At 41.5% G+C, this 27,075-nt stretch overlaps 1 protein-coding gene across 2 annotated transcripts in view; it reads right to left on the bottom strand.

Annotated features, from left to right (window-relative positions):
- Positions 1 to 12,589: 12,589 nt before the first annotated feature.
- Positions 12,590 to 27,075, bottom strand: part of gabrb4 (gamma-aminobutyric acid type A receptor subunit beta4) — a 43,725-nt gene continuing 29,239 nt past the window's right edge. Inside the window, exons 5-10 of one of the 2 annotated variants that reach the window (XM_035627168.2) lie at positions 20,642 to 20,724; positions 18,202 to 18,339; positions 15,858 to 16,010; positions 14,842 to 15,098; positions 14,080 to 14,169; positions 12,590 to 13,767 (exon numbers count right to left, since the gene is read on the bottom strand). In XM_035627168.2, coding sequence (XP_035483061.1) covers positions 13,414 to 13,767; positions 14,080 to 14,169; positions 14,842 to 15,098; positions 15,858 to 16,010; positions 18,202 to 18,339; positions 20,642 to 20,724 — 1,075 coding nt within the window. In that variant the 3' untranslated portion in view covers positions 12,590 to 13,413. The remainder of the gene's footprint in view (positions 13,768 to 14,079; positions 14,170 to 14,841; positions 15,099 to 15,857; positions 16,011 to 18,201; positions 18,340 to 20,641; positions 20,725 to 27,075) is intronic. The other variant, XM_035627169.2, reaches the window with a different exon arrangement.

The raw sequence follows: 27,075 nt of genomic DNA, 5'->3' as shown, positions 1-27,075 counted from the left end.
CATAAGCACAAACAATAACACACAGCCACAAACTGTGGCGTGAAACACCATCTGATCCACACACAGAACAAAAGGTCTCCTTTGCATTTTTTTCTCCCCTCCTCGGCACTAAAAGCCAAACGCAAGCGACACTGAACTATCGTCTCACATTGACGTCAAACACGAGCGTGAAGCTGTGCTTTCACATAGATTGACACAATTGTACAAATTTGTAAAAAGAAGAAGAAAGCAAGAAAGTGGGACACAGGGAGTCACGGGCAACATCTGCTGATGCTTTATTCATCTCTGAAATCCGGAGTCTGTCGTCGCAGAAGGTGACCCATCACGAGCTGTCTGAGGCAGAGGGCATGGAACAAGTTTACATCAGCACAACAATCTAACTGACAGTGTTGCATTCAAGCAAAAAAAAAGAGAAAAACACTTTATCTGACCCTTATTGGTATAGAGAAACTTCGGGCTTTCCCAAGACACGGTGAGTTCCCAAATCCACTCTGTGTCCATTATCTAAAATGTGTCCTTCAGGGACTGACTTTGAGTCCAGGGGGGAAAAAAGGGCCAAACATAAATTGAGACGCCGGCCGATGAGCTTTATCAGAAAAATATCATTTCATATGTTTGGCTCTCAAAATGTACCTGGGGGTTTTAATTGGCTGAAGAAATAATGTATTTCTTTAGGCACAATCCCAAACGTGATTTTTTCCCGCTTTGCTTTCGTGTGATATAAAATACGGGGAAGACATCTCAGCGACTGATTTGTATTCATTTCGTGTGCTAATGCAAATGTTGGAGGGCACTGATGAGCTCAAACACGGCCAGCGTTTAGCCACACAGTGTCCATTAATAGTGAAAATTGACTTTGAGACCGTGTGTGCGCGTGTGCACACCTTCTTAGTCAAACAGCACCCAGTGTTCACATTAACTCTGGCACACGTGTGTAACTATGATCTCACCTTTAACTGTACCAACACCCTGGGGTTTTCCAGATGATGCCCCCACGGGGGGGTTGGATCTGGTGGCTCAGCCGTGGTCACAATGCGACATAAGAGATGCGCCTTAATATTTTATCAGACACTTTGTGTTTGCGCGGTTCTTCGTCTCTTCGCTCTCTTTTCAAACCCCCCAAACAAGAGCTCCATGGCAACACAGACGAACATCCTGTGAAAGGAGAAGTAGACGGACACGCTGTGCTACGGGAGAAGCGTGGCTTGACATTTCATCAAGTCAGAGATGGCGCTTAAAGGACTGGAGATTCTTGTTTGGTGTGAACTGCTGACAGGTATAAATGTTTATTGACTGAATAATTGATGGCTTTGGTGGAATTATCTGTCCAGACAGCGTCACTTACTGTAGATCTGTTCACTGAATCAGGAGTGATGCTGATTTAAGCTCTGGTTTTGTGCTGTAAAAGCAAATGGGACCTCATTTTTTTTGTTCATTTGAGCTGTGCTTTAAATACTGGGTTGATTTTAAGTATTGCATGAGCATGGCAATCCTGATAAATCCATAAATAATGACCTTTCTTTTATAATTTGCATAAGAATAAATGTTCCTATAAAGACATGTCAATTTTATTGCCTGTGCTATAATCAGTGGATACGATTTATTCAAATAAAGAAAGCACAAGCAGGCAGTCGAAGCCACAAAGCCACAGCAGCTGCCATTTTGACCGCTCTAACCCCCCCCCCACACACATAGGAACCGCCATCAATTTCTGACCCATGTTAATGCACCCTTTCAATATTTTATGTTTTTATATGGAGTGCTGACAATAGAACACGGAAATGGAAGGCACATTTTGCTGAGCCACTTCACCCTGCTCTGTATCCATCTTCTCAACAGAGCGACACACTCCAATGCGGGCGGACAGAGCCAATGATGAAAACACGGGCAAACTCAGAAACAACAAACCCGTACATTCAATATTTTACCCACATGGAACCCAAGTGTTGAAAAGGAAGCCGCAGTACCTGCACATTTTCTTGATTTGTTGTTGTCGCGGAGCCATGATACGCATGAAGTGCAATCCATGACGTCTGATCCGGATTTAACAAGTTGGACATATCTGACATTATTTATGTATCTCAGCTCCTCTCAAGGTGAACTCACTTAGCTGCATTATCAACTGCCGAAGTGGCTGCAGGAGGCGACTGAGAGTAAATTAAAAGAAATCAATTAGGAGAGACGGACCTGTGCATTAAATCTGCCTTGAGTCGGAGGGAGGACGCACAGGAGAGGATCGTTACCCAGGTCACAGCTACGGGAGGGGGCTAAGCACGATGAAATACAACACACCACAACAACAAACACACTGTGTGTTAACTCAGCCAAGAATCAAATACATTTTTGAGAAGGGGCGAAGATCTTCAGCTACTTCCTCTCACGGTTAACCCACGAAGTAAATGACTTGTGGTCACATCGAGATGAATGCGGCCTCGGCGGGACAATGAAAAGCAGCCGGTGGTCTGGTTCACGCTCATCTGAGATTCAGATACATTAAGTGTCACCTCCTGACTTGCTGAGAGCAACCGAGACATTACAGCAGATCAGATCACATCTGAGAACAAACACGGCCTGTTTCGCAGACGGTCCACCATCTCCGTCGGCGATGCCGCGGCAGCTGCTTCGCCATAACTTTTTATGACCCGCTCACCCATTACTGAAATTGATTTCCGTCTGAGTATTAAGGTCCCCTCGTTACCCGCTCGGCCTTTTTTTTTTCCCATCCCATGTGATCAATACTTGACCTCTGACCTCAAAGCAGTCTCGTTAATTTTTGTGAATTCTGGCATAACCCGGGCTCTGAGAACCTCAAGAAGAGGATTCATTGTGATCATTGATCAGTTGTTTGACATTGGAGTTGGTAATGACACTTTTAAAGGAAAGGAAAGGCTTGACGAGTAAAACGTTTTGTTTTTTCAAATCCATACATCATAAATATATGTACTATTGCCTTCCTTCAATTATGTGGAGCAAAGCATTGCATTGTATTGGACAATTCTCTATGTATAATGAATCTGTCCCTATCAATTAAACCCTTTTTTTCCCAATTCAACAACAATGTTAGGTGTCAGAATTTCCAATTGTTTTCTTCTTTTTTCAAAGGCCTTGTGTTGAGGATGAACCCTAAACACGTAAAAGACCACCAAGCCGAACTTAATGATCTATCAGTTTTAATGCAACGCGATTTTTATTTAGCTATAATAATTTTCATCTTGGGCTCAGTTGACATTTTGTGTGTAAAATACAGTGGTGCATACTACGTAGCTACTGTACACACTGGACATTTAAAGAAGGATTCCTCCCCCTCTCAACTGTGCTGCTGCATGCCGTGTCTTACCCCGATGCATTATTTATGGTAAAACAGCTATGTCTCAAAAAAGAACTGATATGGAGCAGAAAAAGGGGAAATGGGAGAAACACGTACGAGGTAAGCTGTAGCTATTATTTTAATGGCTGCTGAGAAGCTGTTCTGCATCTTGGAGGTGGGGCCTACAGCTGCTACCCAGTGGGACAGCTTGACCGAAATGCCTTTGTTCTTTCTTTCTTTCTATGCTTAATATTATCCTTGAGAATGTACAACTAGATTTTCTCTGTCATAGAACATTACTTTTTACATTAGAAAGAATATTATTTGGCATTTTGAGTTAAGTTAAAAGAAAAAGTAGCGCTGTCTGAGAGTCACACTCGACATCACCACCGACCCGTTTTCCTTTTTTGACCAGAGGATGATCAACCGTACCCACTTCTCCTGTCCCAGCCTGTCCCATGCAGCTGACATTGGGTGAGAGGTAGGTGACATCCCAGACAGGTCGCCAGTGTAACACAAGGAGACAAAAAAACATTTACACAGTCACAAAAGTCACAAAGAGCCGCTAATGAGCCTGCATGTCTTTGGATTGTGGCAGGAAGCTGGACAGTCTGGAGGAAAACCCCACGCAGGCCCAAAGACACCATGCGAACACAGAGGGGCTCCAGCCGGCGGATTCACACCCAGACAGCTTCTTGCTGTGAGGCGATGGTGCTAACCACTGTTCCACAGCGCTCCCTCAAAAGGAGCTCACTTTGCGCCAGAAGTAGATCGGTCTCCATTCCTTGCCCGAGTTCAATAAAACAAACATTATGTATGGTCTTTCAATCTGCCCTTTTTATCTGAAAACATTTTAAAGTGTCACAGCTGGAGCACAGGTCTAAATGACCAAATGAATGATGACTGAATTCCATTCAGCGGCCTGAGTTTCAGGGTCCTGGCGTTGATCGTGCTCGCTCCCTGTCAACAGTTACTGTGTGTTAAGACTTGTGCTTTTCCTTCGTCAGACAGCCCCACGCTGCTCCTTCACGTGCTGACAAGAGATCATGCAGTTTACATTATTATCTTATCTCATATAGGCTAGGGATAGATTGTTTTGATATATGGATTATAAATTGTCATCAGGAGTTCTTCACATACAATGTTTACTGTCTATTGCTTGGTTGACATGACAAACTCCGACCTGAGCCCAAACATTATTTCTACATTTTTGAATTCTGACCCGGCCCAACTCGTCTGATGCTGTTGGGCTCAGCTCAGGTGTCCACCCTCTGTACCACCGCGCCACGTGGTCACCCCACCACTGCGGCAACTTCACAATTCCAGTTAATTTCTACACTTCTTTTTCCTGTTCCTTTTCTTCTTCTATTATAGCTCGCTGCCTCAACTTCCTGTAATTGGTCTGAAAGTCTGGACCATCCCAAAAAATTATTTTCACACTGCTAACGACCAAACCATGGTTCAGTTTGATCCGGACCGAGACCATTTCTTTTGGTCAGACAGAATTTTGGTCCATTGGGAGGTACCTGTCACACTGGCAATTTTGGTTTGGACCAAACTGAAAAGTCCTAAAGTCCGGACCAAACAAGGTAGGTGTGAAAGTTCCCTTAGTCTCATTGGGATACTATTGTAAAATAAGTCATGATTTGCAAGGTAACAATAACACAAATATTCAGTTTTATCATTTGCACTTTGCACTGTGATTACACTTGTTAATTGTGCATCACCATAACGTATACGACCAAATCATTTCCCCAATCTGCATTCCAATGATGTGGACTCACATGCTTCACATTTTATTTTAATGCTGTAAATCCCAGGTGTTGCACAGTTTTGTGTGTGTGTGTGTGTGTGTGTGTGTGTGTGTGTGTGTGTATCATTTGTATGCATGTGCACCATGAGGCCTCGGGTCCTGCTCCTGGTGACAGTGAAGTATTAGTGTCTGGGGATGTCACAGCTCAAAAATCATTACTATTGACTATTTAAAGCCATCAATGTGCAATTAACAACAGACCCTGCTGTGTGTTGAGCACGAGTCTGACAAAGTACAAGCATCCTTTCATTCTCCAAACTGCTCCTCATGTTAAGGCGGGGCCTGAAATCCATGTACACATGCTCAGTCACACTCACACAGAAAGACCATTTAGAGTCTCTGGTGGACCTGATGTGCATGTCTTTGGACTGTGGGAGGAAAATGGAGGACACACACACACACACACACACACACAGAGGCATGGGAAGAACATACATACTCCACACAGAGAGGTTTTGGTGTTTGTCAGATATATGTCTTCTTTCTATGTGTCTATAAACTTTACTAGAACAAACAGATCATAGATTGAATATACAGTAGATGTGTGTGATTTGTTTATGTAATCCAAAAGCTTCCAGTTGATTTGGAAGTAAATCCTTTTGGTGGTGGTGACTATTTTATATTTTATGACCTCAGATGTGGGCTTTTAATCGAGGCACAATCGGGACAAAGGTCGCACCCACAGGCCCTAAACCGTCCCTGTCAAATCCATAACATCAATCAGATCAAATCAAAAAGCCTTTCGTACTGAAAATCCTTTTTTTTTGTAACGCTTAGAGGTGTTTGTGCAGAACAATATTTGAAAAGTCTTACTGGATCATTCCTGTTCTCTCTGCTCCAGGTGCAGTAGTCATATTTTGAGGACGTTCTCTTCACCTTCACCGACAAAACATTCACGGCATAGTTCAGGCCCGTTGTGCATCTGAGAGGGTGAACAAAAATGTCCATATGTGCCACCATATATAGCTTCATGTCCTCAACCAGGGGCAAAAAGTCTCGGCACAAAGTTTCTACTGCATCCGCCCTCGGATAAAACAAGTGAATTATCTAGTGCGTCACAGATGCGACCTGCCCCGGACAGGCCCCAAAGCTACATTAACCTGTACTACAGTAAATCATTTTATATTTGCCAACAATTAAACTACTTTAGGGGTTCCTGAATTGAAAAAGGGGGCAAATATTACAGTTGTCAGCAGGAGTCACTTTGCGTCTTTATTCAGGAAATAGGGTATGATAGGAGGTATGTTCTCATAAACGCGCAATGTTTTGTTATCAAATTAAAAGAAGACACTCTTGATTTTTTCTTTAAATTTAGTTTTCGTACTGTGTAAGTATCCAACAGTCCTTATCAAAAGCAAGACACCAACTAAGAGTTGGGAGCTCCGACAACAACCAAGCAACGGTGAATACCTGATTTTATCCTCTTATTTTGTGACATTGTTTGCTATTTACCGTTTGGGGACTAATATCCGAGAATAAATGAATACAAAGTCAAATGAAACATATTAGTCCACAAAGGGCAAATGAAAAGACATTAGCTTTCTTTACTGTATAAGCCTTTATTTGTAAAAAGTTTTGTTTGAATGATAACCCTTTTTATACCACATACTTGAACACCTTGTATTTGTAAAAAAACACATTTTGTTCAAACACCTAAAAAAGCTGATTGACACTATAACATTAATTTGCACTGACAAAAAAAATACAACTTCATACTACACAAATGTTGATTCCATGAGTACCGATACCCCAAATGAAAATCAAACACCTTATTAAACAACTGAATCAAATAAGCCCAATGTGAACAAAACGATTACAGTACAAAAACCAAATGCATTTTTCTTCCAGTGCCAGTATATCAGATGAATTACATTTCCTTCTTATGATTAAAACAACAACAACAACAACAGTAACAATGCATAACAAATGCAACAGATACCGTAAATCAGAAATGAACACAGAAATGAATTCAAATCATTTACTTATTTAAACTGAACAATAAATGGGCTGTTGGTCTTGTGGGCTTCTTTCTTTTCGTTGCCATTTGTTTTTTTCTTCTTTTTTAATGTGTTGGGACATCTTTCCTACCTACAGGTCAAACATAAGATCGTCTCCCTGCCAGACTCTTTCTCAGAGGGAGGTTTACTGACGTGTGACTGGGAATCAGCACAGCTTCTTTCAGGTATCATCACACATTATTCGACAACAGACCATGACCGGAGGCAACTTATGAAAGAGAAAATACACGGAACACCCACTCAGTGTGCAATCACATGGCTTACGTTGAGATGCTACTGGTCAGCATCCTTTACATCCTTTGTAGTTGAAGGGGGGCTGATGTTAATGCTTATGCTGAACCTGATAAAACTACAGCATGCACTTGGTGCATCTATTTCAAACGGCGTGATGTACAGTAGAATACATTTGCAGAAGTACACGTTCATGATCCACGCGAATCACACCATGTACGTTCCGCAGTTACATTTTTCCTCCAGTTCTTTTTTTCTTTTTTTTTTTACGAACAAGTTTTGTTTCACAAGATTTATAGAGCTGGCTGTAAAACAAGTGCAATTTTGAGCGTGTAAACACTGGGTCTTTCTTTTCCTGGCTGTGGAGATGAATCCGATGGTGTGAAGTAAAAATGTATGGAAATAAACCTTTCAAAACTCAGGTCATGCAAAACAAAACCTACACGGTATACAAAATAATGAATGTACCAACCAAAGTTCTTCCAACAGTGAGGAGTCTGTCAGCTGTGTACCGGTGAAATTGGTTTGCGTGGTTGTGGGCCAATCTTTTAGTGCGTTTTGTGTTCATATAGGCTCAGCCAATTATGCATATCTTCTTTTTTTTTGTTGAGAATGGTGTAATCCCGGTTGACGACTGGAGTCAACAGCTCATCACATGATACATCAATTTGTGCAGATTAGATCCGAGCTTGTAATTATGGCAAAATGTGAAATGGCATCCAACATGCTGCTTTCCACATACATTAAAAAGTGTTAGGCCATTGAAACGGTTTAATCACGCTACACTACTGGGTTTGAATATAGTTCTACAGAACCAAGCAACATTCGTGGAACTGCATTTTTATTCTTTACATTTACCCAGGAAAAAATCCTTTTCTCTCAATTCCCTCACAGTGATTAACATATTTACTTCTGGGACCGAGCCTGCACAGATTTCTGGCGTTCGCAGTTGCGCGGTTGCACTCTGCAATCGGTCAAGGGCACACGACTGTCTTAATGAGGAACAGGAAAGAACATCCCACTCGCCGTCTTAAGGCAAACCTGCTCCTCTAGCCTCTTTAAGTCAGCTAGTCAAACGTGCCCTTCAATTTGTGAGCAGATTCATGGACGACTGGGTGATTTGTTGGGAGCCGAGGTAAAATGCCGCAGGTGTATACTGGGCTGAAATCCTACGGTTAGCTCCGACATGAGCATTAGCCTTGTTCGTACGGGAGCGCGTGCACCAACGCGAGGCCAGAGCCGCCAGAAAACTCCTTCAACCTGGGAGGACTTTGTGTTGATTTCTCCATTACTTTGTTCACACCATGTATTTCTTGTGTTCTCATTTTTTTTTTTTCAGGTTTCGTTTGCAGAAGTATGCCAATGCTAGAGAAGCTGTCCATGCCATTAGCAGTGAGGCTAGCTGGTATTACGAACTGCCATGTTTTTGTTCATGCATTAAGAACTATTAAGTGAAAGATATCATATTTACAGAACAATTCACATGTAATTACACATATACACTAGAGGCAAGAAAATTCACATTGAAATCAGTTCAACACTTTTTTTTTTCTCCTCCTCCTCCTCCCCTCCTCGAACACACGTGTCAAAAAGAAACGTATTTAATCTCCTGTATAAGCAAAGGTCTTAAAGTAAAAGCATAGAATAGAACATCCTCACAGTTTTGGGGATGAATGTGCTGATTCCATGTCCAGAAAGCAGGTTATACATGTTCTGAGTGAAATGAGTGGTGGGTATTGTTTTACTGTGAGCATGCAGGGCTGCTAATGTTTCTCTTCTGTGTGTGTTTGTTTGGACTTCATTAAAGATATGCATCAAATAAAAAAAATCAAATAGAAAAAGAATTAATACCAACTGAGAATAGGCCTTTTTGCATTCATTATTGGGAGTAAACCAACCTCAATGAGGATTTGATACTTTTTACTGTAAGTGCATTAAACTGAAACCACAGATTAGATGGATTCTAATTATTTATAGTTGAACATTTTCCACTGATTTAGTTAAAATAACACCAAATTTCCCGTTGTGGGACAAATGAAGGAATATCTCATCGTATTTTTGTGCTTTTCCTGCACTGGAAACTGACAGTATCATATCCTCAATGGAAAAAGATCCATCATATTGCCTTTAAACAGTTTGACAAGCTGTAAGAATGCAAACCAGGATGAAAAAAAAGGAAACTTCTGTAAACTTGCATTCATCATCCACTAACTCTTACCACCTTTCTCTATTTTTTATTTCTTTAAAAATTTTAAAGGACAATGCTACCTGAAACGTGAACGTGAATGCGCACATCAGAAATCATCAACTCAAAAGAGCCTGAATGCCCCTGACTCAGATGCTACAGTCCACTAACATTACAAACCCTCATACCAACCATGGCGTAATGTCAACTGTGGGAATACAATCCAAAGCTGTTTTTATCTGATCACAAAAACAAACAGTGAATCATGTCTAGTAGTTATAACGTCACTGGAGCGTCTCACATTTTAACAGGGTTTTTTTCCCCTTTCTAGCTAAAATTGCAGCATACATATCCCAGTGATGTATAACACGAGTTAAAGGGGCAGTAAGCGATTCTAAAGCAATACACGTTTTGTTAAAAATCTGTGAACATTTTCTTGTGGTCTGTCAGGTGTCGCTTTTGTGCAAGCCTAGAAAAAAATTAATCTGGATTTTCGGCTCAGCTCAGGCCTCCATATATCGAAAACAAAAAAATGGTGCGGACCGCACCACACAACACTGCGATTGCAGTTTGTAAACATCACTCGTCGACACCTTAAGAGACGTGGTGGCGGGGGGGCCGCTGCAACTCCACGATTTTGGCCCAGTGGTAAGTGCGTCGGACTCCCACACTGGAGTTCGAGCAGTAAAATCACAACAACGACAAAGAGCGAAACAAGCTCTCTCCAAAAATTCTTACTGCCCCGTCAAATGCGAACTCCACTAATTTTGCACATCAAAAATCTGTTGACAGGAAATTGAATGAACTCCCTTGAGTAATGTCACTTGAGTCATGTGAGATTTTTGAAATCCCTGCGGTGTGGAGTCAGTCAAACAGGTGAGAATGTGTGTCTGGAGCCCACTCCTCATCACTGCTACATTAGCCACTTCTAGCAAAACAAACCTTGACAGAACTGTAGGTGGTCAAGTTGCATTGTGGGTAATTGTGGGTAACATTTTGACATTAGACGTGTGGAATTAAACAAAACAAAAAAAAGAGATATCGCCTGTTCCTTTTTGTTTTGGATGATCCATTGTGAACTAGTTACAGGAGTGCATTTGTAAATCAATGGAGAACTCTTTTGAAATGGTTTTACACATTTAAAAACAAAGTGTGAAAGACTGCATGTTGAAACAACACTACGGTTGCTACGGTTTTCAAGTTCATTATATTTTACGCCTTAACTCACTTCCATTTGGCAACTTTTGAACAACTCAACTCAACACTTACCAGTCATCTACTGTTAAATACTGAATATATATTTTCTACGTAACACAATAAATCCTGCTTCACGGCTGGGAGAAGGTCAATCTTTCAACCCAAAGGCAAATCTTGCACAATATTCGCAGCTAATTTAGCGCACTGTGGCTGACACGTTTCCCATCAATAACAACAAATTTAACTTCAAATCACTATGTTTTGGTCATAAGTTTGGACTCACAGTTGACTGAGAGACAAAGGTGGATTATTCAGCTGCAAACATAAACATAAAGCTCAGCTCAGCACGTCTTTCTGTTACTTTCACCAACTCCCTACATATTTTCATTTTTTGCTTTCCCATTTGCTTCGATGGAATATGACGCATAGATCTGAACAAAAAGAAATACCAAACTCGCATCACAGCTCGGGCCACATCACTGTACGAACTTCACTATGACTTAGGGAGACAAATTGTTTTCTGATCAGTATTCCTTTCTGAAGGCGTCTTACGCACCCTGCACCCAGAGGGGGGAGTGGATATTTCTGATGATAAATTGATACTCCTGCTTTGCCATCTTCATCTCGTTACTCTGCAAGCACTTCCATCTTCCTCTTGTCTCCGTGCGTTTGTGTACAGTATATGCCAATTTTTTGTTTTCCTTCTGTATGTTTTCCCAGAGACTTGCGCTGCGATCATATTCTAATGAGCCAATCACTTCTCTGCTCTAGGACTCGATGCCTGATTTGGTTTTGTGGGTTTTGCTCGGGGACTGTTGCTCCCAGCAGAGCCCGTATGTGCCTGAAGTGAAGATGACACAGAGGAAGATGCTGATCCGCACTTCAGCTCAACCTTAACAGGCACGGGAGGATTTTATTTATTTATTTACTTATCTATGTCGCTCGTTCCTATGCTCCTATGCTTCCTGACATTGTCCGTCTGCCTCAGCCATCTAATGTTTGGACTTGATTTTCTAACCTGATTTCAAATTAAATGAATTAAAGATTCACGGTGTAATTTGTTTTACAAATGAACCTGAGCATTGGAAATGTATTATAATGGATTATAGGCCTTTTGGTCGTCATTTGAATTCATGGCTATTTATCACATTACTGTATCATTCCTGATTGGGCGAACGTTTCTGATCCTCGGGGTTCAGAGCATTGCAGGGCGGCGCTGATTGAGTTTGAGCGAGAGACGTCGAGTCCTCTCTCCCCACGGCTGGTCCCCCACGCTGCCCATCACACAACCCTGCCCTCAGAAACTGTGACTCCAACATTGAAGGAATGCTCAACAAACAAATACTCTATACTGAAAGACAACTGGTCAAACTGTGGGGCCGATATGTTGACTCTTTTGAATATACACGTTCTCACATCTTCACTGGTGGATAACTTGAAAACGAATCACAAAAGCAACCCCCCCTCCCCCCTCCCACCCCCAATGTCCGTTCAGAGAAAACACAAAGCAGGATATGACATCAATGAACACTGCATCTAAAGAGCATGTGAATCAATCAATAGGAGGAAAGAAACAGTACAAGTATACTTTCATGAGAATACTGAATGATAAAATGTACAGAATATTTTTTTTTACTCCAAACAATCAAAATGAGTAATGCATACCTTTGACTCTTTTACCTCATAATGCCCTAGCTCTAGAACATGTTCCAACACTCTCTGAAATCACAGTATTTTTAAAGACAAAATTATATCTACAATAATCAGCATTTGTTTTTAACCACAATGTATTGTAAAAGACAACCCCCCCTCCCCCACTCCCCCCGCCCCATCCCCACCCAAGGACGTGTATCTAAAAATAACATGAGAAGAGAAAGTAATACAAGTTTGCGTTGGGGGGGGGGGATGCAGCGGTCAAGCATCCCATCCACGCGGCGCCCGAGTGGAGACCATGAGGCCAGAGCTGATGTCTGATAAAGAGAACGACATCACTTCAAAAAACCCAAGGAACAACACATAATCCAAACAAGGTTGCTGTACATAGTAGAACCGGAGGTTTCCGTGCATGTTATCCATGGGTGATGGGAGGGTTTTGTGGCTCGGGTGGGTGGGGGTGGTGAGAGCGAGGAGGTTGGGGACGGGGGAGGCGGGGGGGGAGGGTGGTGTCAGGGATCTCACTCAGCTGATGCCTGAACAGACGAGCCACCACTGATTTCACGAGCTGCAGAGGAGGATTTTTGAACACGACGTATCAATAGAAAGTCAATGGAACTCTGAGATATCTTTTCTCTCTCTAGAGCTTTCACTTTCGCTTTTTTTCTTGTTTTTTTTTTAGCAAAAATATCATGCAGTCTTTAGTTCCAAAAAACCCTGGTGGGGTCTCGTGTTTGTTTGTTTGTTTGTTTGTTTCAGGAGGAAAAAGAAACTCAAAGCCTTGAAATTCTTCTCGCACAATTATTCTTAAACATTCAAGTCATCCTATTAATATTTTGTACAGCAGAGAGGTCCTTCGGATTTCATACGTGGATATATAAATATAATATATAGAAATATGCATATACATATGTTCAACGTGTATATGTCTATACATATTTTGGAACTGTATCAAAGCCAATTCAATGTGCTCTCAAAATATGGCCCATGATTCCTAGTGGGATGCACATCAATTCACATAGTACAACCAGTAGATTAGGTTGAAAAATCCAAAGGTGATGGGGAAAATGACCCGGGACCACTTGTCAATGGTGCTCACATCGGACAGGTTTGGGATTTTCAACTTAAGCTTGGAGGAGCGTCGTCGTAGCCGACAGTTGGCCCGGCTCCGCATGGCGCTCCGGTCCAGCGAGTGGTGGCTGAAGCCATCTCGGGGCGCCATGGGCTTCCTGAATTGGACCCCGGAGCTGTCGAAGGACATGACCGAATTCCGAGAGTCACTGACGCTGCTCCCCACGTCAGAAGGCATCACCTCGTTGTTCATCTCCAGTGTGGTGAGGAGGATGTTTCCATAAGCATCCACCTGCGAGGTGAGGTGAGGGGGAGGGGGAAAGACACAAAGAGTCAGTGGGAGCTGAGGTTTCGAGCAGTTGCCCCAAATTACCCCAATTATGAGATTAATATTAACCCCCCTCCCATCCCCCAAGCTGTCAAGGCTAAGGCAAAATGCAGGGATGATGTGGAATCTCATTTCTTGCATGCAACAGAAATAGTTATCTTTAAACATATTAGTGTCTATTAGTAAGTGGCACAAATAAATGTGAACAGCCTTAATCATCTGAGTTTATCGTGAGGCCCTGCCACTACAGCTGATATGAGTTCTAAATACATGTACCCCAACTTTTCTTTGTTCCTCGTGATACAGATTTCTTCGCTGTGTAAATGACCTGAAGGTGTTGGTTTGAAACGGCGAGGAAATGGAGTCCTTGCAATGTGAAAGAAAAATGAAGAGAACATTAAAAAATGGCTATAAAAACACTGGCAAATCAGAACATTTCCTAAGAGTTACTCAATGCATTGGACATAAAGTCAACATTAACAAGTTTGAAAGAGCATTGCATTTAGCACTTCACACAGAAGAAAAAAAAACAGGGGGAGGGGGCTTCATTCAGTCTGACTACTTCAGCGTCTGCCATAGACAAATAATCCAAAAGCCAAAACCTTCTCATCCTGCGTTTTTCGTGCTGTGTCTCATTGAATCGGAACACATGTTAAACCACAAGGAAGCAGAGCGAGAATGAATGAAGCCTACAGCATAAACATAGACAACAACCTAAATAAGAAATGAGAATGTTTACACCACCGTTGAACTAGATGAATCTCTATCTCAATGGGAAAAAGGCTACGCTTGGTAAAAAAACTTTCAGTGCTTGAGGGAGAAGCAAATGGGTAATGGGAGGTGAATGCATATTGGACTGTGGTGGCATCAGTATGCTCCTGGAAGATTACTTCAGGGAGTGTTGTGTATGTGTCTTTGGATAAAATGACCGTGGCTAGAAAAATCAGATGTGCAGAATACAGTTGTCTTGTGCTTGAACACTGAGTGACACACAGAAGTAGAGTAGAGGAAAGAGAGGCAGCGGACGAGGTTGCGAACCTGTTCCCTCAGGCGCTTCTCTTCGTATCGCGTGCGCTCGTTGTTGACTTTGTTCAGGCGCTCATTGATTTTCTTCTGCTGCGCAGGGCCCCGGCCGAAGAACACGTAATTTACAAAGGCATATTCAAGCAGGGCCAGGAACACAAACACAAAACAGCCCATGAGGTAGACGTCGATGGCTTTCACATACGGAATCTTTGGGAGAGTCTCCCTAAGGTGGGTGTTAATTGTTGTCATGGTAAGCACCGTTGTCACACCTGAGTACGGCAGCACACGCACACACACACACACACACACACACACACACACACACACACACACACACACACACACACACACACACACGCACACACACACACACACAAAGAATTCACCATCAGACAGAAATGATACTGTTAGATATTTACATTTACACAGAAATCTTCTGACCAACGGTACTGTGGTTCAGTTCATTTACTTAAATAAAAGTCACAATGCTGCACTGTAAGAATACTGCATTACGCGAAAATTATACTTCAATTAAAAGAGTGTTACATTATCCTCGAATTAAATTATTAACATTGATGCATTTGCATGTCATTTTTGTGTTGTGTCTAGCTTCATGTCAGACTCATAGGTCCATAGTCGTATAAAAAGGAAATAACCAAATACAAAGCAAAAAAGATATAACGTCACACTTTACAATCCATGTGGATTGTGAGCAGTGTTTTAATGTTATAGCTTGTAACTACTTTAAATACTGTCTCATCTGAAACATTTTGTTTGTTTGTATTTGTCTATAAAACCTGAATCCTTAGAGCAACCATCCGAAGGTATTCTGAGTGGTAGAAATTAGAAATACTCATTTTGAAATAGCCAAAGTTGCACTTTAACACAAGTCAATATCCAGCTGTCTAGATATTTGTATGCATTATTATTGTTTGATGATTAACTACCCAAGCTAAATTTTGCATTGTCCAGTAAATAAAGCATTTATATAAAGAAGTTAAAAAGTCGCAGCAGTGGCTGCGTCTTACCCAGGGCCACCCGAGCTGCAGAGGCATCATAATTGATCCAGAAGGAGACCCAGGAGAGGATGGTGATCAAGATGGACGGCATGTATGTCTGCAGGATGAAATATCCAATGTTCCTCTTAATCCTGAAACTCAGCGAAAGCCTTGGATATGAACCTGTGAGGAGAAAGGATGGAGTGGCTGTTAAGAGAAGGGCGGCCCATGGGATGAGTTGGCCTTTGAAAGGCCTTTGCACAAGGTTAACAGCATGAAAGGGTCCGACTATGACCAAGTCATTTTGTTGCCAAAACTTCTGCCAGGAAGGTTTTTCCAGGCAGAAAGCCCCAAAGGCAAACTTCTCCCAACAGCAGCGCACGAGTGACAACACCAGTGATAAAAAAAGGGAGAGAAAGGGGAAACGTTGGCACTACACAAGAGTTCCAAGTCTGCACTTTGACAACGCGCAGGGTAGTCATTTCTCCATTTGTTCAGATGGAGCACTTAATTTCCCCAAAGCGATGGATTCCTTTCCAGGGACAAGTTCGATTCCAATTAAACACGGCAGAAAGTCGCAAACACGGCAGATTTTTCTGCAACCCCCTTTCTCAGCAGGCAGCTCCAGCATCCCTCGGAGGATTGTCAAAGAGAGCTGCTCTGCTTTTCTTTTGCACTTTCTCCTGTCCTCTAAACATTAGACCAAAAGCACATTTTTGAGGTGCATAATTGCAACGCGTGCCATTACACTACAAGAGGGAGGGAAATACACTGTACTGTATGTGGTTGTGAGGTAGTACAGTATTCCATTATATATTTGTTAGGAATATATCAGCTGGTTGTGTCAAAGGAATTAATTGGTCTTCTAACTGCACTTTAATTAAAACAATCGCAACAATACGATGTATATGCAAAAAGAAATATAAATGTCAAGGCTGGGCTGCTCCCATTCAGCTATAGTGAGATATTTATGCGGTTGGGAACTATACAAATTGCTCCAAATAATAGTTAAATTCTATTTTGTGAATTCTATCCACAGTTTTATTTCCAATTTGTCAGCAAAGAAAAAAAGGGTCTCGAGATAAGTGTGATGGTTTTAATCTAAAAGGCTATTTGCTATGGGCACCACACAATGATGAATGACCTCATCATCTGCAGGTTCCTGTAAATCTTTTAATGAATCAATACCGTAGCATACATACTTCATCAAGTCGGAGACAAACGCCTCAGATCACCCAAGTACTCTGCACAATAATGGCAGCCGCACACGGTCGCAAACACATGAGAATCACACCGGCATTTTATCTTTGCCTTGTTTATGTTGCTTATGTGGTTGCTGGGCTAAACTGGGGAAGAAAAAATAAAGACTTTGAATAACCTGCACTTCATTTGAGTTGTTTCAATTGGTTTTGACCTTTTTTGGCACATGTAACATGTCTGAAGTCACATGTTATGGTAAGATAGGATGACTTATACCACTCCAGTGTCTATGTGCTAAGTATGAAGTTACAGAAGGCAGTTAGCCCCCTAGCTTAGCATTAAGACAGGGTGTGTGTCAAAGTTAATCTCACTGACTAACTTTGACATTAAATCTCTGACGTCAGAGGAATTCACTATGCTCGGCCAAAAAATAGTCACAAGGCTAGAGAATGCTGTTGGCGCTGTTTGTACATCTGTTATTACACTTCATAAATGTATCAATTACATATACATTTGCTTATATGTATATATATATGTACAGTTTACATGCCTTACAGTGTCTTCAAATACGTTTTTTAGTTTTTTTAAATAATTGTATTACATGGTGTTGGCATGTAAAAACAAATTCTGCTTAAATGTGTAAATGTGCAAGGTAGAGGCATAGATTTTGCACAAAAAAAGTAGTGAGTGAAGCACCAGTAGTGCAAACCCAATTGCTGTAATTTATTGTGTTTCCTTTTTTTTTAGCTAGAGCAGTTTTGATTCCCATGGAAACACTGATGATGAAACATATCAATGAACAACCTCTATTACTGTCCTTGTTGAGAATAAAGTCGAGGGAGTGAGTCAGCGTTCGCTTCTTGAGTCGCCGTCTGTGTGTTTGGGTTTTTTTGTGCATGTCAGCTCACATTTCACAAATATATGGAAATGGCCACCTACGATCTGCTGCACTCAAAAGGGAAATTGTTTTTCTGCATGACCCCCAATATAATCACGTTCCCCACAGTGACAATGACGTGTTTAGTACTGATGCCCACAGTCACAGTGGAGACACGGATGCAGAGGTGTTCTTGCACCATGTCACAATAATTGTGCGCTGCTTACCGTGGACACTCTCCGCCCAATTACTGTCGTTCTGAAACATTTATTTATTTATATTTCATGACAGACTCACCTGTAGTAAACCGGACCTCCCTGGACACCAAGCGGATGTCCACAATGGAGAACTGAGGTAACTCTAACTTGTCAACGCCCGTCACAGCACTGTCTCCTCCTTGCCAGAAGAACACAATGTCGTCCGTGGTATATCCATCTGTGTCAAAGTCGGGGGGGGGGGGCAGAATTCAGGGGAGAGAGGAGAGTAACACGTGGAGTGTCAGTGTGATGGAGAAACAACCATGAAAGTTTTTCTATTTCAAGTCTGTTGCAAGAGTTTGGATAATGTCTGAGGGGTCGCTTCGGCACGTCAAATGGTTGTTTCTAACCAAACCTATTTCACATTACAGTGACTCAGGATTGAGCATCCTCGCAGCGTATTACCCCTTGGTGTCTTTACATGTTGATTTGCAGAGGCTTTTATTGCATTGCGATAATCCGTGACTGCAACATGGCTTCATATTGATCAACCATTTATAGTCCAATCGAGAAAAAAAAGAACGTATTTTATTTGCAATTCTTTGTTCCTTTGGGCAACAAAAATCAATGATTGTCTCCTAAACCCACCACACACATCTGTTGTTGTTGTTGATCTCGATTACGAGCCTTCCCCATAATGGCAGAGATGTCGATTTACAATAAAAGTACACTTTCAAAAATCTGCACGTCTTAGAGAACTTGACCTGTAATTTTACTATAATATTTGACATAACTTTAATTTAATCTGATTAATTCTGGTATTTTTCAAGTCCAAGTTGCATGGGGATGTTGCAGTCAGACAGCGGGAGGAGAAGGGCTTAAGGGAGAAATGATTCTGTTGTTTCCAGGAGGACCATGCAGAACTAAAGGCAAGAAAAAAACCTCCTTCAGTGGAAAACAATCCTGCCAAGGGTTTCAATCTGTCTGTTCTCTTGGCCTGCAATCACATGCTCCACTCTCCAGACTCCCATGGAGCTACAGTATATCACTACATGCATTACTTCCTGCATGAATATTCATTAACATGTGTCAGTTCCTAAGCCGCTCCCACACATTCTCAGCTGGCAGTGCAATTGAAAGTGACCATGGCGGTAGATTTATGCCAACGGGCCGGTTTGCATTCACTGCAGAGCAATTCCTCAGTCCGGGGAAGTGTTACTGCATTTCACCTTCTGCGAGCGCATGTCCAGACCTGGACGGCACTAAACTCACTAAGGGACCACGAGTCATTACCGTTAAATCTCTCTGGGAGGTTATAGGGTAAGGAAATGTGACATTGTCCACGACATTGAAACAACTGCCTGCCTAATCTATCAAACTGGCGGCTAATGGGCAACGACTCCCACCGGTGCGGCGCATTCCACGAGCACGAACAGCTGATTTTCTTGCAACTTTTTAATTCAATGCGTATCCACATTAGTTTTATTGTGGACAGCAAGAACCACAAATATCTGGTGTATTGAGCAAGTGGGTTGATTGATGTAGCGGCCAATGAAAATGATCAAGCAAAAACAATTTTTAATTACAACACTGGCACTTTTTTTTCTCCTGGATAATGATTTATCTTAATTAAAGCATTGGAAAAACAAAATATTACTATGCAACAACTGTCAATTAAATGATATCATGAAAAATATAAAGTCTATATTTTCCCATTTTATTTTACCCATAATAGAGCTCCAAAGTTTAACCTACAAACAACATTTCCCATAATGGTTGCATTATGGGAAATGTAGAAGTCAACGTTTCTGAAGCTTGTCCCACATTTGTTTCAACAAAGTGCTAGATACAGTTTTAATTGAACTGTGGATATCTGCAGCCTGACCACTTCCTTTCTTTATTTGAACTATAATAATACATTTTATATTCACAAATAAGATACTTGCTACTTATGTGTTAGTAGTTAGTTATGTATCCCATGTACAAATTATGATCTCTGTGGATGTGGTCGGTTAGATAATATTACATTAAACTTATTCAGACAGTGCATGACGCCACTGGGATTTAGGAGTTGAGAGCCATGTTGAATGTCAGATTAGGTTTCAGGTATTAATGTTAACAGTCTGTCTTCGCCATTCAAAGATCCAGAGGTGGCCCTTCTTTATCATCACCACACTATGATGAATGACCTCATCATCTCCAGGTTCCTGTAAATCTTTTAATGAATCAATACCGTAGCATGCACACTTCATCAAGTGAAGTGTGCATGTTAGTCATCAAATGCAGACGCCAAAAATCTGACAAATGGCCAATGATGGCCAAATATTTCACCAACACCTCCTTTAAAAATGATCCCACATTAATGTATTCATCTAAAGAAAAGAAAAAACTTCACTACATGTCATTTTTTAATGGTGATTTTAAAGTAATGATAAAGGTATAATCAGCTTTCGGCCAATTACCTCTTTTTTTTTAAAGGTTGCTTGAAGTTCAGTATAACGGTCTTTTCTTCAAGAGACAAAAATGTCTGCGTTACTCACAGCTTTCAATTTCCAGGGTGCAGTTCTGTTCATCGAGAGGGTACCTCCTCAGGTCCATCATGCAAGCAGCAGTGGTGGTTATTCTAAGAAAACAACACAAACAAAATAACAGAGACTTAGGTGATGAAGACACAAAAGAACAAAGATGCCTCATGTCATTTTTGTATTTATTTTTTGATGTTCACTGAAAACATGAAAGTGTTGTGTCAGGTCAGTGATCCATGGCGAGTTTTTGCCAAATCACATGTATTTTAGTGCACATTCATCTTATTTAAACCTCTTACACTTTTTAAAAGTCTACATGGTTGAAAGGGTCACGGTAGCTGGAGACTCTCCCTGTGTAAACATGGCAGAGTTCAGGCCGACATATAGCACAGCTCTTATTGTTAAAATTCTTGGCTTTTTGGGTTGAAGTATAATATTTTGCCAGAGACCCTTTAACATGTTTTATTATTATTGCTCTGTCGAGAGACGTCACTTCCTTTTATATGGATCACTAAATGCTCAGGGCTCTGTGTGAGATTTTGTCAATGTGGGTTATTTATTTGTAGTTCTGAGATATGCATTTCTGCCAGGTAGCTTGTATGCATAGCACTTTATTATTGTCAATAAATCCAGTCGTCCAGCAAATAGCTTTAGCTACAAATTATACTTGTAGGAGGTCTTTGGCATTCAACTTACATATTTACCAGTGCAGCACATTTTAGTAATTACATTTCTGTGGTTCACACCAGCTGGTATGTGTTTTTCATTCACTCGCTGCCTTCCGTGTAAATGAAATACAGTAGATGAATGAATTTCCAGCTCGTCATCACTGTCTCAGAAATCATGGGCATGTTCACCGGGAAAAGTCTGATGTGCACAGTGTGTGTCAGCGTGCACGTTAGAACATGATGAGAGCGGTACCGAAACGCTTTACCCTTTCGAGTGCATTTCACAGTTTGGATACATTATTAATCATGTTTTAGTCAAATCCACCAATTGTGCGACAGTTTTATATCAGCGCAATAACACAGCCGACTACAGTACCTGGAATTAGTAATACAGTAGACGATGAGCATTGGAAATGTACTGCTCGAACACAGAGTCTAAAAAATTGGTCATGGTGGGATGAGCAGAGTGCTGTCGGCGGGTAATTGGAAAACAAAATATGTTCTACTCAGGCTGATTGGGCCAGATTAACACGCGAGCGTGCGGGGGCCTCTGGGTCCAAGATAGAGAAGCACCGGAAGGGTGAGGAAAAATAACACATAAACAAAACGCGTGACAGGTATGTATTTATTATTCACAATGACACTGAGCTGCAATCGGCCGCACAAGCATTAAGCCGCTCTAACTGCATTCTGCTCTGCCGCACCTCCCCGCTGTCTGCTCAGAGGCCACAGCAGGGCCACTACCACACACACACGCCGCCACAGGAAAACACTGGGCCTAATTATATTAAAAGGGAAGGTCACAGGGCAATCAAGACTTTCAAGACAAAAAGTTGCAAGACAAGAAATTAAGATACTGCAAGTATACCTTGTCAGGAGTTACAATAACTGAAGATACCTCTGGTACGGCACCATAGTGAAGTTGTGAAATCCGGCAGAAGAAGCAGCTTGGAGTTATGGACAGAAATGAATTGTTCACCCTTTGGCGGAGAGAGAAAACCCCCACTACGAATAAATCTGACTTTATACGTGACACTTAACAAGTCAGGAGAGAACCGTCGTCGAGTGGGCACAGGTTGGGACGGCTGACAGCCAGGGCCTGGGATTTGGAAATGTCAGCAGATGTAGGTCAGGAACTTACAGTCCCACCAGAGATGGTCAGCAGCAGCTTCACACCTGAACAGACACTGCAGTCCAACACTCTCTCCACTTTGTACATTCCAAAAACAATATGCAATACTAGTTGTTTTTGGTTTTTTTGCTCAGCTCACTCACTGGGACCCGATGACATAAGGCGATATCACGGAACCTTTGTGATCGATGTGACTCATTTACAGTATATGCCTTGCGAAACAAAGCACTAAGTGGAAACCCTTGCAACCGGGGAAGAGAAAACTTTTATTCTTTCAATTAAATGTGCAGTCCCATTCATTTTTACAGGCCACGCTTGGCTCCTCTGACCATGTATCACACCAGCGCAACACGACAACTGAAAGCAGCCTGGAGGTGGATCCCAGAGGCTCGGCACTACAGACAAGAGAGAGGCTCTCAGATATGTGAGCAATAGTTGTGACACCTACGCAGTCTGCTCTGTGAAGGAGCCCGCTTACCAAACAGAGATCATTGTGCGATCACAAAATAAACACTGCGGTTTGATAAATAGAGGAAATATGAGAGAGCAGATTTACAGGAATGGGAAGAGAGAAAACACCATCTGGTGAGAGCTCAGCTCAAAAAAAAAAGGGGGGAAAAAAAGCCCTCAATGCTCTAAGGACCCAGTGCACGACAGAATTGGATAGTCAGCTTGCTAACAGCGATTCGGCCTCTCATGTCGCTGGCAAGTTGAGAAAAACCTGCTCTGTCATGCACACCAGGCTCTACGCTTTCTCCTGACACCGACTTTTATTGATGTTAGGAGGGACTTTCTTTGTTTGCAATGCCCAAACTCTCCCCTGCACAAACTCAGCACGGTTCAGAAGCAGCCCCCTCCCTCCCCTCCACAAAGGAATAAAGGACAAAGGTAACATCTAGCAATAGTATATCTCACAAGTGTAAAAATGGAAATGGTTAGCTCTCCAGATTTGATTTCGGATTTTGGACATAAGTTCACATGTGCGCTTTCATACCCCCATTTTTTTATTTGCACAGTCAATGGCCACTCCTGGGCAAAGAGCTTTTGTCGCACAGTTATGCACACTTCATTTCAAATATTACTGTCTCAAAACGACTTTATTTACATGTTTATTGGCCGTAGTGGTAGAAGTGCTCATCTACGGTGGCCCAGAAATGTCAAACAAAATGCAAAAGCCATAACACAAAGCCAAAACACAACACAAGTGAGAGACAACGGATGAGGACAATGTTTTGCCATGGCTTTTGCATACATGTTCATGGCTTTTGCATTTGTGTTGCAGCTTTTGCATCCGGCTCGACACTTCAGGGCTACCGTACTTAGCTCCGTTATTCAAGTAAAAGTACCAGTGAAACAGTGAACCAGCCTTTTCTGTGCATGGGATTAGTTCTGAGTTTGTACTCTAGGGAGGAATTGCTGTCTTTGCTGTCTCTAAGATTTTTAATGGACTAAAACCAACTGTGAGTAGCATCAGAAGTCCCAGCCATGTATTACTGATAGCTTTGTATGTTCAATAATTTTGTATGGCCCATGAAGGATGTTGTCAAAATAAAAGTCAATTCTTGAAAAAAAATCTGGTGAAATCTAAAAGGTTGATGCAATCTGACTAGTTGAGCCACAGAACAAAGATTGCAGGTACAGAGAACGCACCTCTAAACATCCAACACGAGATCAGTGGCTAAGAGAAACGAGGACACGTTTGTGAGGCGGACACAATGCGGCTACTTGTACTTAAAATGAACACAGAAATAGAATCGGTTGATCAACAGAAATCGGGACAGTCAGATCGAAGCAGGGAGAAATCAAGGTAAATAAAGGCGACAAGCAAAAAAAAAAAAAAAAGGACAAAACACCAGCATCAGCACATTACACAGTGAGTGAATAGGTGAGAGCACATCACAAGGTGCAGCGGTGTGTGTAATGTGATTGTCCACAGTTTGCATTCTACTGTGCTCGAGAGCAGCGCAGGGGGGATTCAAACAGGCGGTCCTTACACGGAAACGCATTTAAGAAAACAAAAAACCTTGAGTAGTCCGACACGAGGGGTGCTCCATTCAAATGAACTGAGAGTACAGCAGCTATTGTTAAAGTTTAATCTATTTGTTCTGGAGAAAAAATGTCCACACGTTCCCGGGGCAAAGTCAAACATTTCACCGAGGCAAATGTTATCACATGTTTACAGGAGGACGTGTAAAAGGTCCTGCAATCACGAAAGCATGTATCACGCTTCTTTATTACTGTACACGGCTGAAACAATGGACAAATCCAGGGGTTTGACACTGCAGAGGGGGATGATAACCATAAACCTCTGCGCAGTGTGTTTGAAGATGAGATATTGGAGGACTGGATGGTGCTAATGTTCCTTGCATCAGCTTTTTTTCAGTTTCAAGCAGGCACAAAGCCAGTGGAGGTGTAAATGCAGGTGTAATACGATTTTCTTCTGACTTCACGACGCGTGTGCCTGTCCGGTACCTCCGCGGCTCTGGAGAGAGCTGCGTGAGCTGGGGTGTGCCAAGTGGAGCAGCTGGGGATGTTCAATAAAAGGTGATCAGGTGGTGTATTGTAATATTGGATGCCATTTTGGCATGAAACGGATCCGGTTTCCTCCTGCTTCATTTGAAGGGGGCACGCAGAAGTTATGGTTTTCAGTAGGGACGTCCCAATCCAATATTCCATATCAGTATCGGGGCAATATTGGCCAAAATGACTGGATCAGATATCCGAAGAAATAAGAAGCAAAATCTGATCCAATACACTACAGTAAACATTCCAAATAAATGTCTATTTACATATCCACTAAGCCTTTAACGACATTCAGGCATCATATTTTTATGTTAATTTATTATTATTTAATCAACAGTTTACAGTTCAATTTGTTTTTTGCTTGTTTAAATGGTGCTGACCAAAAAAAATTCAGCCAAAAGTTCTGTGAAAAATAAAACAGCAGTATTCCATAACTCAGTCATGTTGCTGGCTATGTGTGTCTTCCTTTAGGGAGTTGATTATTTGTTTCACAGTTGAGTATGAGGTTTTAGATGGCTAGGTTAAGCAAAGTGCATCCTGAGCAATGCATTATTAATATTTTATTTTACGAGTGGGGTAAAGATTGTATCAGATTAGTATCGGATCGGTATAGGCAGATACTCAATGTTGCAGGATCGGTATCGGATCGGGCAAGAAAAAGTGGTATCGTCCCATCCCAAATTTTCAGCCATAACACGTTTAAAAACAACCAAATTCACATTTTTTTATGGCAGAGTAGAACTTACATTTGTGATTTATTCTTGGAATATTATTACCCACAACTTATTGTAGAAAATATGAGGCAATTCTGTTTGAATCTATGTTACTCCTGTAGTCGTCAAACAGCAGTGACCGCGACCCAAACCCCTTTATGCCGATGACACATTCCTGTCACAAATAATATTTTCATCCTTCTCCAGAACCTTTCTCAGGATTTATTTAGTAGACAGATATTTGCAGCTTTGACGGCAGTGAGACTGCATTTGGACTGTGTTGGTAATAAAGGAAAAAAGAAAAGAAAAAAAGTTATGCCATCATATCTCCTTTTGTGTAAGCAGCAATTTAGTAATTCAGAGTTTCTGAATACTGATTATTGCATTAATAATTCATTTTTTCAGATGATCTAAACCTTGTCACTGCCATTTTCTTTTATTCATGGAACAAAACACATTCCCGGCTCCTTTGCCGCCATCAAACTAGTTTATTTTAATGACTCGTGTTTGGAAAGGCAGCGATCCTTCCTCAGTTTGAACAAACCTCAGGACGCTTTTTTTTTTACTCTCAGCCGTCCTCAAGGGATTCTGGATGGGTCCCTGTGTGCACATTTAGTTTTGATTGAATCGTCTAGTTTGTTACAGCGATCTGGGGCATTTAAGTGACGAGCATTTCAAACCTTTTTATAGCCTTTCTGGGTCAAAGAATCTTGGATCCCCTCACTCCTTCCAACACACTGTTAATGTTTTTTTCTTGAGTCAATCTTAGAAGTTTGACTCAAGTTTCTATTAACTTTTGTTGCCCAAAATAAAGTTGTCATACTTCATCGTGCCACAGACCAAAATGGCACGATCTCGTTATTTTAGTACCACATGTGAACATCTGTTATCTACTTATTTTTAGTTTTTGTTTTATTGACTACAAAAGGCCACTGACAGAGGCCAAAGACACAGACAGCAGTTACTTAATTTAAAGTAATCATATGCTGGTGTCTTTAACTGTTGGCAAAAATGACCCGTCCTTCTGCTCCTTATGGGAAAAATCATATATATATATATATATTATTTGCTTTACTTGCTGTAGATTTCTAAATACTTGTATTCTGCTCTCTCATTTCCTGAACATCAATATTCTGTTTATGATCACACGGGGGGCGAGGCCCTCAGCATGGACGAAATATTTTCCTGGTGTCCATATATTCTATGGGAGGCTTCATGCATGCCTTGCATAATTCAATAATTCCAAAAGTCTAATCGAAAAAAGACACGAAAAACCCATTATGTGTCTGTACTCTACGAGCTTTGCTTTCCTGGTAATTCCCAGCATGCTCTGGGTTAGAGACAGGGAAACACAACGGACCAGTTGCCAGTCAGTCGCTGGGAACAAGCAGACATATTCTGACCCACATTAAC

Source organism: Scophthalmus maximus, chromosome 2, assembly GCF_022379125.1.
Source record: "Scophthalmus maximus strain ysfricsl-2021 chromosome 2, ASM2237912v1, whole genome shotgun sequence".
NCBI lineage: Eukaryota > Metazoa > Chordata > Actinopteri > Pleuronectiformes > Scophthalmidae > Scophthalmus > Scophthalmus maximus.
This window is presented reverse-complemented; position numbering and strand designations above follow the sequence as displayed.